Consider the following 17,744-nt stretch of genomic DNA (forward strand, 5'->3'; position numbering starts at 1 on the left):
CGAAGTGCCCACCTTCAGTGATGCTGCATGGATAATTTTCTTTTATGTTATAATTACAACTTCATCAGGTTACATTTATCTGTTTGCTTTCATGCTGTATTATGAATCGCTCCTTGGCATTTTGGTGGTATTTAGCACAGATTGCTTGCCTTTACTTTTCTTTTCTGCCATTATTATTTGTATAAAAAAAATACCTTCAGTGAACGAAGGTGAGATCACTAATAAAATAATTTCATTCAAGCACAGTTGAAGGAAAATGTGTCGCTAATCTGTCGGCATCTGAAGAGAAAAGTATTTATTAGCATTTGAATGCCCGCTTTCATCCAAACAGGAGAATACCAAAAGGCATTCTGTGTGCACTCCTTGACATGGACACTTGATGTGTTATCTGATGTTTAAAATAAAATTTCTGAACATGAAGACAGGAGGAGCTGGAGTGCTGCCTCCCAATTACCTCACACCCTTTCCTCCCCCTGACCTCCTGCCTCCTTCTGCACACCCCTCCTCTCACTCTCTTTGATCAATTCCCTGATCTAACACCTTCCCCCATCAATCACTTCCCACCATCCATTCCCTCCAACCATTCCCTACATTTACTCACCTCCTCGATTTTCTACAGTGTGGAAGTAGGCCATTTGGCCCATTGAGTCCACACTGACCCTCCGAAGAGCATCCCACTCAGATCAATCCTATAACGCTGTATATCCCATGGCTAATCCAACTAGCCTGCACATCCCTGGACACTGTGGACAATTTAACATGGTCAATCCATCTAACCTGCATATCATTGGGAGACAACCGGAGCATCCAGAGCAAACCCATGCAGACACGGGGAGAATGTGCAAACTCCACACAGACAGTCACCCGAGGCTGGAATCGAATCCAGCTCCTGGTGCTGTGAGGCAGCAGTGGTAAGAGCCACCATGCCACTTGCGCTCCTGCAATCACCCAAATCCTCCCCCTCACCCAGGTACCTCACCTTCACTCTCTCACCTCCCCCACACAGTCATAGAATCATAGAGTCATAGAGATGTACAGCATGGAAACAGACCCTTCAGTCCAACCCATCCATGCTGACCAGATATCCCAACCCACTCTAGTCCCACCTGCCAGCACCCGGCCCATATCCCTATAAACCCTTCCTATTCATATACCCATCCAAATGCCTCTTAAATGTTGCAATTGTACCAGCCTCCACACTTCCTCTGGGAGGTCATTCCATACACAAACCACCCTCTGTGTGAAAAAGTTGCCCCTAGGTCTCTTTTATATCTTTTCCCTCTCACCCTAAACCTATGCCCTCTAGTTGTGGACTCTCCAACCCCAGGGAAAAGACTTTGCCTATTTATCCTATTCATACCCCTCATAATTTTGTAAACCTCTGTAAGGTCACCCCTCAGCCTCCAACGCTCCAGGGAAAACAGCCCCAGCCTGTTCAGCCTCTCCCTGTAGCTCAGATCCTCCAACCTGGCAACATCCTTGTAAATCTTTTCTGAACCCTTTCAAGTTTCACAACATCCAGAGTTGCTGACTGCATGTTGTTCTAAGGGAATGCCTATTATTTCAATGAGTATGTCTTTTGCCCCCTGTTTCTAGCACAAATGGAGAACAATGAACTCAATAAAGAAGGAGATGAAAGCTTATCAGGGTAGGTGGGACTGTGGACTGACCAGAACAGCCATGATGTTATTAAATTTACAACGAACATCACCGGAACTGGAGGGTTTGCTTTATAAGAGGAAGTTGGATAGGCTGGGACACTTTGGAGTTTCGGAGGTCGAAAGGCGACCTTATAGAGATTCATAAAATCATGAGGGGCATTGATAGGGTGAATAGCAAAGGTCTTTTCCCTTGGGTAGGTGAGTTATAACCCAGAAGGCATAAGCTTAAGGTAAGGGGGAAAGATTTAAAAGGAACCTGAAAGGCAATGTTTTCATGCGGAGGATGATGCATGTATGGAACGAGCTGCCAGAGGAAGTGGTGGAGGCTGGTACAACTACGACATTTAACAGGCATCCAGATGGGTATAAGAAGTGAAATGGTTTAGAGGAATATGGGCCAAGTGCTGGCAAATGGGACTAGATTTAGTTTGGATATCTGGTCAACATGAATGAGTTGGACTGAGGTAATGGAGGTGGGTACAATTACAACATTTAAAAGATGTTTGGACTGGTACACAAAATGGAAAAAGCTTTGAGGGAGATGGGCCATATGCAGTCAAATGGGACTATTTTAATTTGGGATACCTGGTTAGCTTGGCCGAGTTGGACTGCAGGATCTGTTTCCGTGTTTTATGACTCTACGACTGTATGACTGTAAGAACGGTGAAGCAGGCTTGATGGGCTGAATGGCCTCCTCTTGCTTCTAATTCACACGGTTTCTATGGAATACACTGCCTGAAAGGGCAGTGGAAATAGATTCAACAATAACTCTCAAAAAGGTAATTGGATAAATACTTGAAAAGTTTAATTTGTAAGGCTTTATTTAAAGTGGAGACTAGGCCCAAAAATTCTGAGTAACTAACTGAGGGATTTGTTATGGAGAATAATGGTGACGAAATATTTTTCTGACTGGAAGGGGAAGTTTGCTGTTCCCCTCTCTTCTGCATCTCAATACCTCCATCACTCTCCACCCAGGGATTGATACTTGGATCATTGTCTTTCTTGTATTACATTAACAATCCAGATCTAGGAGTACAGTTGCAAACTTTGGAGAGAGATGGGTAGGTGATGGTCTTCTCTTGTATCTGCTACCTTTGTATGACAGTGGTCCTGAGAGTTTGGATTGGTACTGTTTCGAGGATAGTGTAGTGATTGTAATGAGGTCAGCCAGCAGGATCTCATAGAATATGAAATCTCTGACTGCTACTGTTAAACTAATCCAATCAGGGAGCCCTAGCTGACATAAAAGAGTGATTGTTGGGGATATTAAGACACTGAATGCCGGACTTAATGAGAGGCAGTGCTATTGTCAAAGGCTATACATTTGTAAATAAATTGTGATTGGTGATGGGTTGCTGACCTCTGAAGGGTCAGTTGTGGGCACAAGAAAAGTTGAGGGTACTCTCACAACTCCTTGAAAATGTAGGGCAGATGGAAAGGCAGTAAAGAAACTGTGTGGGACTACCTAATTTTATTAAATCTGGGCACTGAATACAAAAGCCGGGCTTTACCATTTACCTTATGGGCTGTCCACATTAATGGAACTAAATGGAGTTAATGTTCATGTTAAATTAGCTCCACCTATTCTATTGGGTCTGTGTGTGTCTACTGCAGTTTTGGAGGGCACATGTCTATCTGCATCAGCTCCTCAAGGCCTGAGTCATTATGCCTGATCAAATGTAGCTGTACATGTTGCTATTGTACAGTGAATTGTCTTGTTATATAGAAATGTTGTCTCTTCTGCAGATTTACTAGTCTCCAGACAGGCCTAAGATAAAGTAGAATTGGCATCAACAAACTACCTCAAACAGCCCATACCCAGTAGCATGTACTGGTAGTGGCAACAAATACCAAAAAGAGCTAGGAGTGTCCATCTGGGAACATACCACTGGATCTTAGCTGGAATATCATGCACAGTTTAGGATGCTTTGGAAGGAAATAATAGACAGAGTGATCTCTCTCTCTCTCTTTCATTTTCTGTCTCTTGTGATTCTATGACTATCTAATGATAAATCCTGACCGATTTTTCTCCTGGTATTTGATTAGTAAAGTTTTATTACACCATACATAGTGCTTGGGTGTTCTGAAGGAAAATAAAGGCTGACATTCAAACCTGCAGTTAATATTGGCACAGAATTTGCCTTGGGAGATTTGCAGAAGATAATGTTATACAGTGAATAGCATCTCCAGTTTGTTTGATTAACTGAAGAAGAATGAAAGTCTTTTTGCTTGTACAAACTGGCAGCATGCCTCTACTGCTTCCTTTAAGATTAAGAGATGAAGTTCCTTTATGAAACATTTCTGATTTCTGATCTAGTAGTTGCCACATGAAACTGACATTAATAAGACACTGCGCCACACTTCCTCAGCCTGATTTGTATTACAAAGAAGATCAAGCAATGTGATGTTCATTATTATATGAGTACATTGGCAAGGCAAGGTTTCTGTGTCAATTTGTGCAACTGACAACCTAGATTCCCAGTGCAACATCACAGACTGGCTTTTCTTTGTTTGAAAGAAGAACTTAAGATTTCAGTAAGTGGCCCAGGTCTTTTAGTTCTGACAGACAGTTTTGATGGGCAGTTTGGAATTAATCTTTTAGCTGATTTGTTGCTTTGCAAAACTAAAAGCGAATTGTCACCTAATTCTTCAAATTACCTCACTTCGATATGTGGAGAAACCATTGAATGTTTGTATATTGCATAACTGCTGGAGAAGTATTTGCAGTAGGGAAACAAGGCAGTCAGTCCAACAGGGCTCCAGTGTTTATGGTCGTTCTGAGCCCCTTCCACCCTGGTTCATCTCACCCGTGCTGCTGCTCGGAGTGGAACCCCAGGAGTTTGATACATTGGCAGTGACAGACTGATGACAGTCAAACTGTGATGACAGAGACAGTCCACTTGTAAGAAACTGAATGTGCACAGGAAGGGACTTATTGATCCATGGGCACAATGAATGCATCTTGTTGAGTCAAAGCCGACCCGCCTGAACAGGTTAGAATAAATTGCATAACATCCACCCACCCCTATATAGTGTGACATTTCAGGCTTTGAAATAGACATTAACATGTTTGGGAGACATTACTCATTGAATGCTGCTACTCCCATCATCTCCTCAAGCAATTTCAGCCCAATTAATTTGTCTATTTATAACCTAAACCACCCCTACCGTGTAAACAGGTGTACTTTTAATTGGTAATGTATGTTACTGTAATTACGTTGAAGAAAATTCTCCCTAATACACACTATAATCTTTTCAATTTGTTTTAAATGATACAAACAAGGTGTGATTTAGAGTAGAAGTATTTTTGGGTTGTTCCAATGATTTATGCTTCTGATGTGTATGTAACAGGAAAATCTATGTTGTGTAGGAATTTTTCAAAGATTCTAAGGTAGCACCTTCCTAACCCACAGCCACCTCCATTCGGAAGGATAAGGACAGTAGGTAGAGTCATAGTCATAGAGTCATACAGCACAGAAACAGACCCTTTGGTCCAATCAGTTCATGCCAACAGTAATCCTATGGAATACATGGGAACACCCCCCCCCCCCCCCCCCACCTGCAAATTCCCTTCCAAGCCACTCACCATCCTAACTTTGACATATATTGCTATTCATTCACTGTTGCTGGGTAGAAATCCTGGAATTCTGTCCCTAACAACATTAGACTTAGACTTAGACTTACAGTGTGGAAACAGGCCCTTCGGCCCAACAAGTCCACACCGACCCGCCGAAGCGAAACCCACCCATACCCCTACATTACCCCTTACCTAACACTACGGGCAATTTAGCATGGCCAATTCACCTGACCCGCACATCTTTGGACTGTGGGAGGAAACCGGAGCACCCGGAGGAAACCCACGCTGACACGGGGAGAACGTGCAAACTCCAAACATTGTGGGAGTAATTACACAATGTGAACTGTAGGGATTCAATAAGGCGGTTCACAGCCGCCTTCCCAACAGCAACTAGGGACAAATAAATTCTGACCCATCCAGCGATTCACAATTCCCTTGAGTGAATTTTAAAAATCTTATGTTCAGATGCTCTATCAGAGATAATAAAGATATATAGAAATGAGAGACTCACAAGGAATTCCCAAACTTGTACAGTACCTGCACATTAGAATATTACCGTCATTGAAATATAGTTAGGCCCACTTTTTCCTTTTTGTTGTGCATGCAGAGCCCTTGATGAACATTAATGATTCATTTCCATTATTATTTGGAAACCTGATTCTAAAGTGGAGAAATGAGGGATAGAATTAAGCCTGAAGGGAAGGACATGTTTTTAATTTATTTGTTGCGCTCTGTGAGTGGTACAGGATGAAATAGCTCCACAGAGGCCAGTATCCTGTCACCAAGTCAGCCTTTATTCATGTATGGAGGGTCCTTGACACTGATCCTCAGAGTGGCAGGATGTCTGACACTCCTGTTTATATTTGTCAGTCAGGGCACCCTGATTGAACCAGGTTAACAGCTCCAATCAGGGAACTCATATTCTATGAAGTCCGGATTAGAGAGGTGCTAGAAAATTACAGCAGGTCAGGCAGCATCAAAGGAGCAGGAAAGTCGATGGTTCAGGCGTTTGGATTCCTGATGAAGGGCTTTTGCCCGAAACATCGATTTTCCTCTCCTCGGATGCTGCCTGACGTGCTGTGGTTTTCCAGCACCACTCTAATCTAGATTCTGATTTCCATCATCTGCAGTCCTCGCTTTTGCCCTCTGTGAAGTCCAGCTGACTGACCTTATTACAATCACTACAAGGGACATCTGAGCATTTACTAATATATGCATATTTCATGGGATTTTACAGCTTTGCAATCTTGGAGCTTGTAGTGAACAGTAAAGTACATTAGAAATAAGAATAGAAAAATTGCCTTTGCCTCCTCTTGTGTTGAGGTCCGGTATCACAGAGAGACAGAACCATCTAGAAGGTCAGACATTCTGTGCAGATTCAATCAGAGTGGAAGGGCTCTGTTAATATAATGGTCTCCAAAGCAGCTAGGGCTGGGGACAAAAGTCTTAAGTAGCTTAGAAAACACTTCCAGAAGCAGATGAACGCTAGAAGCTGAGGTAACGGAAAACCCATGTGTTTCCTCTGAAAGTTTTTAAAAGACAGTAAGAAGAAAGCTCCTGAGTCATGGCAACGAAACAAGAAACTTTGAACTTTAAATTGGAGGGTTTGAGCTATAGGGAGAGGCTGAATAGGCTGGGGCTATTTTCCCTGGGGCATCGAAGGCTGAGATGTGACCTTACAGAAGTTTATAAAATCATGAGGGTACATGGATAGGGTACATAGAAAAGATCTTTTTCTCAGGGCAGGGGAATCCAAAACTAGATGATGTAGGTGTAAGATGAGAGGGAAAATATTTGAAAGGTACCTGTAGGACAACCTTTTCATGCAGAGGGTGGTGCATGTACGAAACGAGCTTCCAGAGGAAGTGGTGGAGGCTGGTACAATCATAATATTTAAAAGGCATCTGGATGCATATTTGAATAGGAAGGGTTTAGAGTGATACGGACCAAGTGCTAGCAATGGGACTCGATGTCTGGTTGGCATGGACAAGGGTCTGTTTCCATGCTGTACATCTCTATGACTCTAAAGGTTGATCTTTCACTAATCTTTCAGTGTTTCTAAGGTTATTGCAGGGAGTAAAAGGAATGAAACTTTCTTTCTGACATTTGTAACAAAACCATTGCAAAACATTCTTCATCAAAATAATATAGATTTTTTTCCTTTTTCTATCTAAGAAACCTGATATAATTTTGTTAGAACTGCATTGGCAGACTCTTGTAGATATATTCAGTGACTGACTACCACAGTGTACAAAGATTGAGAATACCCAGTAGAGGACCTATCAAACCAGATCTCACCGTGGGATCTGCCTTGTCCAGTATAACCGTCAGCTGGGGTTCTAACAGTATCAAAAGAGAAAATGGGATCTGGGATCTGATTTTAGATACAGGTTTGTTCTCTGAGCTGCAAGGTTCATTCCCAGACATTTCGTTACCGTACTAGGTAACATCTTCAGTGGTCCTCAGGCGAAGCAATGCTGAAAATTCCTGCATTCTATTTATAGTTTGGTTTTCTTTGGGTTGATGATGCTATTTTCTGTGGTGATGTTATTTCCTGTGGTGAAGTCACTTCCTGTTCCTTTTCTCAAGGGATGGTAGATGAGGTCTAACTCGATGTGTTTGTTGATAGAGTTCCGGTTGGAATGCCATGCTCCTAAGAATTATTGTGCGTGTCTTTGTTTGGCTTGTCCTAGGATGGATGTGCTGTCCAGCCAAAGTGGTGTCCTACCTCCTCCATATGTGAGGATACTAATGATAGAGGGTCATGTCTTTTTATGGCTAGTTGGTGTTCATATATCCTGGTGGCTAGTTTTCTGCCTGTTTGTCCAATGTAGTGTTTGTTACAGTGTTTGCATGGTATTTTGTAAATGGCATTAGCTTTGCTTGGCTGTATCGGGTCTTTCAAGTTCATTAGCTGCTGTTTTAGTGTGTTGGTGGGTTTGTGGGCTACATGATGCTAAGGGGTCTGAGTAGTCATACAGACATTTCTGAGATGTCTTTGATGTGGGGGAGAGTGGCTAGGGTTTCTGGGTGCGTCTGGGATCTGATGCTGGGCTGGACAGCTGCCTTGTTTTACATGCGGCACAATCCCTCATCTCCCATGTGTTCAAACAAGTGAAAGGCGTCAGTAAAATTGACTCCAATGATTTTGTACATAGCCTATAGATTACTCGGCATGGTTTTCGATGATGACTTAGTAGCTAGTTGAGCACCACAGCAGTCTGTGCTGTTTTGCACAGGTTGGAACACCAGTGTTTTCCATCCAGATGGAGACTTTCCTCTCTCACTCTGAGAAAAATTTGCTTTGTCAGTCTCAGTTCAGTTGTTAGTGACTGTGCTTCTAACTCATAAATGATATGTAAGAATAAAATCTGTTACATATCTGTGCAAAATTGAAGGTCATAAGTGGCCTGTGACAATGATTGTTTTGGATGATAGAAGTCTCACACTAGGGTGATTTTTGAAGACAACCATCAGTCTCAGGTTGTAGGTGTCATTAACAAAATCAAACACTTGTTGTGCATCACTGATTGTCCTTAAGATGCTGTTGGTGAGCCCCATCATGATGATAACCCAAAAGGAACTTGAGGGAGAATACTACATGATTTTGACCCAGCCACAATGCTGGGATGCCCATTTCTATTTAATTAAGGTGGTGTGTGACAGAGTGCAACTCTTCGAGGAACTGATGACCTCATGCACCAGCTGTCTCTTCCCAACCAATGGATATACCCCTAATATGGGAGTTCAGACCATCAGAACAAGAGATGAAGCTGGAATGGTTGAAGGTGGATGATCCAATCAGTCCTCACTGTGTAGGTCCCCAGCATCACAGATGCCAGTCTTCAATCAATTCATTTCATTTCATGTGATCATGCTGAAGACACTGGAGACTACAAAGGCTATGGGTCCTGGCAATATTCTAGCAATGGTATAGAAGACCTTTGCTGTAAATCTAACTGTGCCCTCTCTCCTCACTCCCCCAGCCAAGCTATTCCAGTACAGTCACATCTAACTGACAATGTGGATAATTGCCCAGGTATGTTCTGCCCACAAAAAGCAGGACATGCCCAATCTGACCAACTACTACCAAAGTAAGTCCATTGTCAGTTTTCAGCAAAGAAGGGTTGTCAGCAGAGCTATCAAGCAGCACTTGCATAGGAATGAACAGCTTTATTGACACCCAGTTTGGATTCTACCAGGACCTTTCAGCTCCTGATCTCATTACAAACATGAATAAAAGGGTTAAGCTTGAGAAGTGAGATGTCATCAAGGCAGTGTTTGACTGACGGATCATTCAAGATCCCAGACAAAACTGAAGCTCTTTCTTTATTATTCTCCCTGATTGGACTAGCATTTATTGCCCTTCCTTAATTGCATCCTTGTGCTGACTGGCATGCTAGACCATTTCTGTGGGCAGTTAAAAGTTAACCACATTGCTGTGGGTCTGGTATCACACGTCAGCCAGACCAGGTTAGAATGGCAGATTTCCATCCCTAAAGGGTATTACTGAACAAACTGGGATTTTATGGAAATTGACAGAGATTACATGGTATTCATAAGTCTATCTTTGAATTCCATATTTATGTCAAATTCAAATTTTACGAGATTGTTGTGGTTTTCCACTGGTCACAGGCCTCCTGTCTGAAAAGCAACTCTCCTCCACCACCCTCTGTCTTCTACCTTCCAGCCAGTTCTGCATCTATCACCATTCTGACTTGGAAATATATCCTTCGCTACCACTGCATAATTATTCTGTATCTCCCTTGGTAACAGGCCAGTTCCAACTCCGTGAACTGCAACATTTCAGGAAGGCAGCTCCCCCACCAAAGGGTAATTAGGAATGGGCAGTCAATACTGGCCAGTGACATCCATATCCCAGCAACAAATAATAAAAAAAAGTGGAGATTGTGAAGTTTGAGAGGTGTTGTTGGATTGCAGGGTGATTGAAGAAACTTTTCTCTCTGTAAAATACATCCTGTATAAACTTTGGAAATGTTCAATGGCTAATAGCACGTGAACACAGTGGAAAATGGGTTCAATTCCTGGCCCTGTTATTGTTCACCTGGATGATCCGAGGGCAGAGTGCTGAGAGAAATGTAACTCACTGAATTCCAGGAAATTTGAAGCAAAACATATTTGTGATTGCATTTATTTTTGTTTTCCAGCTTGTATGTATTCTAACTTGGTATGTTTGAATGATAATTTGTTGGTGCTGATGTCACCTTTTCTAAGCATTGCTATTGCTGTTAGTTTTCCCAAATAAGTAACGTCCATTTTGTTTTTTTTCTCTGTTTTATTCTCCCTCTTCCTACATAGCCAGGGAAGACAACTCTGCAACATTCCGAGGATCTGAGTACTTCTGTTACGATCTATCCCAGAACCCTATCCAGAGCAGCAGCGATGAGATCACTTTGTCCTTCAAGACCTGGCAGCGGAACGGACTGATCCTGCACACAGGGAAGTCAGCTGACTATGTAAACCTAGCACTGAAAGATGGAGCAGTTTCACTAGTCATTAACCTGGGATCTGGCGCTTTTGAGGCGTTGGTTGAACCAGTAAATGGGAAGTTCAATGACAACGCCTGGCATGATGTCAAAGTGACACGCAATCTGCGACAGGTAATAGTGGAGGCGGACGCTAACTCTGCTCAAAGAAAACAAAGCCAAAAAAAAGAACAGGCAGGATGAGGAACGTTACAATGAGCTGGTCATGTTCACGTAAAAAAAAAATACGACATGCAGGTCGCAGCTACCAGATCTGTTTATTCTTCCCCTCCCCACACCATCCCACCTAACCTTTACCTCCTTCCTTGAGAGAGAAAAAAAAATGCTGATGGTTTCTTTTGTAACCCTTTGAGCCTACTTGCTTTTGTTACATTTTCCGTTCTTTAAAATTCATTCCCAATTTAGTTTGTTCAGTGTCCTATCCTTGGAACAACTGGTGGCTTCAATTTATTTATTCTGTATTTGGTTCCCTCTGTTTTGCTTTAGCTTTGACTTTTGCTCCCCTTTTTCTACTTATTTCAATGTTCTGTGATACATTCTCTTATTATTTGTTAATTTCGTTGATTTAATCATTTTCATTAACTTCCTAGTAAGGCTTAGTTTTTGGGCTGTAAGTTAGTATGCTGGAATATTTGTAAACTCTAGTGTTGTGTGTGGCTGGCTGAAGTTTTTTTCTCTTTTTTTTATTTCCTGTGTATGTGAGAGACATTCTTAGCTCAGATTAGTGAATTAATTGTCCTTGTGTTGACCCTTTTACTTCATTCTTTGCTTCCTTAAGCAGACATCTCTGTCAGGGGCCCATGACTTTTCTTGATGGCTTTGGAAGACTGAATACTCCTGTTAATAATAACTTCACCCTGTAAAGGTCCCTGGACTAGTAACTCTGATATGATTTCTGCAGCAGCAGCGCTTCAAGATGTCAAGCCCATTTATTATTACTGCATGGCAGTGTGGCTGTTGAACTTAAAAGGAGAGTCAGTACTTGTGTTTCTGTCCAATGGTTAAATGTAGGGTGTTTTTCTTGTCTTTTTCTTCCTTGAGTGTCTCTGATAATAGGTTTGGATTGCCTCACCAAAAGAAAAATGCTTGGTGCAGTCAGGAACGGGGGTGATTGGGAGTTTTGCCATTTACCTTTAAGTAACTGGGAGAATTGTTGAAAGGAGGAATGTTGTTGTAAAATAGGCCGTAATGTTTTCCAAAAGAGCCCCCTGCCCACTAAGATTCATATTGGACTCACATTGAAGATGACTCAGTGGCATCAACCTATAAAGCAAAAATCAGTTTTAGCAACCACTTCACAACTCACGAAAGTTCGGCTTAATTGTGGTAACGGTAATGTTTGTGACCGAATGTATGAAAATAAGCGTCCTTTCCTTATTTCAAAGACAAAAACAAAACAAAAAGTCACTATTTCATTGTTAAGTAATTGAAAAGAAAAGAGCTATTGAGAACCTTTTTACTCGTTTTTTAGTCTGCTTTGGTCCTGTAGAATTTGTTTGCATCTTCTCTATATGTCGATGACACGCTTTAAAAAGAAAAACTAACACTGATCATTCATGGAATGTGTCATTTTACTAACCGTTACCTAACCAACTAATGTACTAACACCCTAATTATCATCATGTTTTATTTTAAGTAACAATCGTTCTGTTCACAATTTTTAATTTCCTTTCTTCCCCTTTTCCGCAAAGCACTCAGGCATTGGACACGCTATGGTAAACAAACTACATTGTCTGGTAGATATCATTCTTATTGTCTCTTTTTTTGGGTTTGCCGTGTGTTCCCCTCTTCCCCTCCTCCTTTTTCTTTTGTTCATTGTCGACACCTTTACAATGAGGAAATGGGGTTGGTATTTCACTGCTTACTTCAGTCACTTTTTTTTCCCTTTTTGTTTCCATTTTTGTTTCCTTCCCCCCCCCACCACGACTAGTTTGCTTTGTTTGGTTTCCAGTTTCTCTCCTTTTTTTTTTCTCTTTACTCTACCAAGTACTTAGTTCAGACCATCGTAGGGCCTTTAGATGAAAGAACGAGCCTCTGCACTTCTTGGTGGTGGCTGTCGGCCAACTGGCAGGAGTCCAGACATCCTAAGAGTGGGCTCTGCCATTTTCTTTCTGTACATAGTGCATGGCATGACCAAATTGAACCTTCAGTGTGACCGGAAAAAGAAAACCCAGACAATCAAACTCCATCCAACATCTTGCCTTCTAACCTATTTCCACTAACATGTCGATTGTTAACTTTCCCCTCCTCCTCCTCCTCACTCCTCCACACCATTCCTTCCCCACCCCTCCTCCATCACATACACACCACAACCCCCCCACCCCCACCTGTTTATATGCATGCAAGTGGAAGCAATGCTGCTGTAGTTCACTTTCGCGATCCATGGCTTTTGGGTTTTTTTTGGCATGAGAGTGTCGAGTTTGACACGTGCATGTTTCCTTTTGGATTTCCTTTTGCTTTCCTTTTCTTTGCATTTTCTTTTTGAGAAGTTATTTTCTTAAGAACGAGGTGATGCAGTTGCTCACAGTGATGAAGCTGGTGACTTTTATATAGTTGAGCTTTGACTCATGTCATGCGCATTCATGCTGTAGACGGTAAGAGCTCTCTCCTGATGCATGCTTGTCAGTGTTCAAATGATAATAAAGTGGGGAATAAAGTTTATTTTCTTAAAAAAAACTTATATTTTTTTCGACTGATTTTTTTTTTGAACGCTCCAACTCAAGTTTTATTTCGTAAAGAAACGAATTGGCACAAAAGTGGATAGTTCCATTTTCTCGCCTGCATTGTCACCCTGCTTCATATGTTAAAAGTAAAAGCTCAGAACGATCACTCATGGGTTCAGTGAGATGAACCAAGAAGCATGGGCAAACTAGATGATAGAATCTCCAACTCCAACTGTGCCATTGTGCAAACACAGACCAGAAAATGGGACTTCCCCAGTATTTACTCAAGAAAACGCAAACCTGAAATAAGCACAAAAAAAAAGTAAATTGAGAGACGCAGGCAGGTGCCAGGCAGCACAATGTGTAAAGGTCACTCTGGGCCGTTTTCTTCATTATATCCTTTGACTAGGTCACCATTTCGGTGGATGGCATCCTCACTACCACAGGTTACACCCAAGAAGACTACACCATGTTGGGATCTGACGACTTTTTCTACGTCGGCGGAAGTCCGAGTACAGCAGATCTGCCCGGATCACCTGTCAGCAATAACTTCATGGGATGCCTCAGAGAGGTAGGGCTTGTTGGTTTCAATTTGTTACGCACTTAAGGTTTGATGATTGCATACTAAACTAAATTAATCACAAACAGACAGGCGATCAACTGGTCTTTCTACTGCACCCCATGCCACTTCAACTAACAGCAACTATATATCTTTCTGTTCAGTTCGCTCTTTTGTGTCAGTTTAGCTTCCAATTAAATGTATCAATACTACTGATAAGATATTGACAAGTCAGTTGTGAAGAGAACATAAGTAAGCTACTAAGGAAAATGGTAGTGAGTAGGCAAAGGTCTAGCATTTGGGAAAATGCTCCATTTTAGTTCTTCCTGTCAGAATGGACAAAGAAGCATGTTTTCTAACTGGTGAAAGATTGCAAAGCTCTGGAGTGCAGTGGGATCTGGGTATCCTAGTAGCTTAATATGTCCGTATCAATTCGGAAAGTTTATAAAATGTTATCACTTATTACCAGACAAACTAAAAAATAGGAAGAATATGCTTTAGTTACACAGGGCACTGGTGAGGGCACATCTAGAGTACTGTGCACAGTACTAGTCACTGAATTTAAGGAAGAGTGTCAATGCATTGGAGGCGGTTCACAGGCTTTTTTTTAGACTAATACCTGGAATGAGTCAGTTATCACATGAAATACCCCGTGGTAGGTTAGCCTTATATCTGCTGCAGTTCAGCAGAGTCAGGGGTGATTTGATTAACATCATGAGGGGCCTTGACAAGGTAAATGTGGAGAGAATGTTTCCCCTTGTGGGAGAATTTAGAACTAATGGTCACTCAGGATTTGACCATTTAACAGAGATGAGGAGAATTTATTTTCTTGCAGAGAGTTGTGGGTCTTTGGAACAATCCCATAAAGTCCTTGGACTAGAATGGCTGTGTAGACCAGTGTACCTGAGAAGGAATGAATATTGTGCTCTAGATAGTCTAAGAGTAAAGAGTTGGGATAAAACCCTGAAGTGGTTACTTAAATCTGAGCACTTTAAAGCTCAGGAATATATGAGCTCCAGGAAGAAGCTATCTGCAGCTCCAGTCTAAAGAAGTTACAAGTAACTTAAACCTACCAAAGTGTTGGATTCAGGGACTTTGGTGTAAATATTGTGCAAGTGGTGTTTTGGGTTCTGTGTCATCAATCTGTTTTGTGTACTGCACAACAGCTGTTTTCTTTCTTTTCAGTTTATGAAAGAGTACTTTGAATTTAATGGATTTGTACTTTTACTGCATGTTTCAAGGACTTTATATTATAAATAGATAAATTTGCTTATTGACTTTTTTTTCTTAATTTCTTCTGTTTTATTGTTAAAGTAAATGTTTCAATATTGTGTTTCAATGACAGACCACTTTGCTAAAGCCAAAATGAATAAAATGATCATCTGGGATCTGACTGGTTTGGTAATGATATCAGCTGGGATCATAAAACAGTGTAGCAATCCAAAGACAGAAAGGTCAAAGTGGTACAAAGTGAAGGATAAAAATGACCAGCTCAGGAAGGTCAGAGTCATTCTTGCAGATCTCTGTAAAACAGTTACCCAGTCTGCATCGGGACTCCCCAAAACATATAGGATACTGCACTGTGAGCAAGCAATATGATATTTTTAAAAAATTGAAACAAATATCAGTAAGTCACTGCTTCATTTGCTTGGAGTATTTAGGGCCTTGGTTCATGGGGAGGGAGAGGGTAATACTTCAGCTGTTGCATTGCCTGTGATGACCTGGAAATGTACTGGAGGAAAAGGAGGGTGTGTTAGGGTTGACTGTATAATTGACCAAGGAGGTCACAGGAGAACCTTCACCTCAAATTGTTGAAAGGGGAGGGAAAGGGAGATGTAGTTTGGAGGTGGCATCACACTGGAGATCATTAAGATTACCATGTTATCGATGGTGAACTAATAATCAATCACAGCGATTGATTGACTCATCAACTTGTTTTTCTTTGACTTTCTAATGGGGCAGGGGCATTACTGGCTCGATCAGCATTTATTGTCTGTCTGTAATTGCCCTTGAGAAGGTGGTGATGAGCTGCCTTCTTGAACTGATGCAGCCTTTATGCTGCAGGTAGACTCGCAATGCCCTAAGGGAAGGAATTCGGAGATTTTTGCACAGTGCCACAGAAGGATATATTTCCAAGTCAGGATAGTGAGTGGTTTGGAGGGGAACATGCAAGGGTGGTGTTCCCATGTATCAGCTGCCCTTGTCCTTCTTAGATGGAAATGGCCATGGTTTTGGAAGGTGCTCTTTAGTGATGTTTTTTGCAGTGCATTTTGTAGAGAGCAGTGAGTTGGTTACTTTAGATAGATCAGTTTGAAAAAATTGTAAACAAATTATAAGTTATAAAGTAGACATTACAACAAATCAGCTAATTTCAATGTGCACATAGCTTGCAAACCTACAGCAGACTCACTGTGAGTCAGAGTCACATTCTATACACACAACACAATGATAAAGCTAAATGCTGTTATGGGTAAGATACACATATGACAGCAGTTTGAAGGATGAATGTGGAGGTTGATATGGTGGGAGTTTAGGTCAAGGGGACCCTATCGTGCTTTTGGCAAGGAAGGGGAAAGGATATGCGTGTAAGTGTGAATGATCGACATGGTGGGTTGTGCTGTCAATCATGCTGAATGGGAATCGGTGGAGGACAGAGTTTGGTTTGGGGGTCTAGAGCAATGGAAATCTCCTTGTGTAGGAAAAGGAAGACATAGCAGAAAGCACTGCTGTAGAAATTTACATTTCCTGAATCTTAGAGTCAGAGAGTTATATAGCAGGGAAGCAGACCCTTCGGTCCAACCAGTCTATGTCGACCATAATCCTAAACTAAACACATCCCACCTGTCTGCATTTGGCCCATATCCCTCCAAACATTTCTTATTCATGTACTTATCTAAATGACTTCTAAATGTTGTAACTTTACCCACATTCATCACCTCATCTGGAAATTCATTCCATGCCTGTTCTGTGTCAAAATATTGCCCCCATTTCTTTTTAAAATCTTTCTCCACTCACCTTAATTTTGAAAGTCCCCCCACCCCCCCCCCAGGGAAAAGACACTTGTCATTCACCTTAAGTATCCCCCTAATGATTTTATATGCTTCTGTAAGGTCACCCCTCAATCTCCGACGTGCCAGTGGAAAAAAAATCAATGTAATAGAGATAGGGAAACAAAGAATGGAAGGGAGTCCTTCGAGGAAGTGGAATGTGAGGAAGTATAGCCAAGGTATCCTGTGAGGGTCTGTGGTTTGTCGTGTCTATTAATTGCTAGCCTATTCCCAAAAGTGGAGGCTGAAGAGCAGTATTAAACCCACACTTTCAGTATTAGCTTTGCATTGTAAAGTAGCCACTGAGCTAACTGAGCTAGATACATAGGAGACTGGAAGAACACAGCAAGCCAGGCAGCGTCAGCAGGTAGAAAAGGGCTACACCCAAAATGCAGACTTCTCCATCTCCTAATGCTGCCTGGCTTGCTGTCTTCTTCAGGGCGGCACGGTGGCACAGTGGTTAGCACTGCTGCCTCACAGCGCCTGAGACCCAGGTTCAATTCCCGACTCAGGCGACTGTCTGTGTGGAGTTTGCACGTTGTCTGCATGGGTTTCCTCCGGGTGCTCCGGTTTCCTCCCACAGTCCAAAGATGTGCGGGTCAGGTGAATTGGCCATGCTAATTGCCCGTAGTGTTAGGTAAGGGGTAAATGTATGGGTGGGTTGCGCTTCGGCGTGTCGGTGTGGACTTGTTGGGCCGAAGGGCCTGTTTCCACACTGTAAGTAATCTAA

At 42.0% G+C, this 17,744-nt stretch overlaps 1 protein-coding gene across 2 annotated transcripts in view; it reads left to right on the plus strand.

Annotated features, from left to right (window-relative positions):
- nrxn3a (neurexin 3a) overlaps nucleotides 1–17,744 on the plus strand; it is an 862,359-nt gene that overhangs the window by 508,957 nt on the left and 335,658 nt on the right. For both annotated transcript variants that reach the window (XM_060829429.1, XM_060829430.1), the window contains exons 2-3: nucleotides 10,558–10,859; nucleotides 13,818–13,979. In XM_060829429.1, coding sequence (XP_060685412.1) covers nucleotides 10,558–10,859; nucleotides 13,818–13,979 — 464 coding nt within the window. The remainder of the gene's footprint in view (nucleotides 1–10,557; nucleotides 10,860–13,817; nucleotides 13,980–17,744) is intronic.

This window comes from Hemiscyllium ocellatum, chromosome 8, assembly GCF_020745735.1.
Source record: "Hemiscyllium ocellatum isolate sHemOce1 chromosome 8, sHemOce1.pat.X.cur, whole genome shotgun sequence".
Classification (NCBI taxonomy): Eukaryota; Metazoa; Chordata; class Chondrichthyes; order Orectolobiformes; family Hemiscylliidae; genus Hemiscyllium; species Hemiscyllium ocellatum.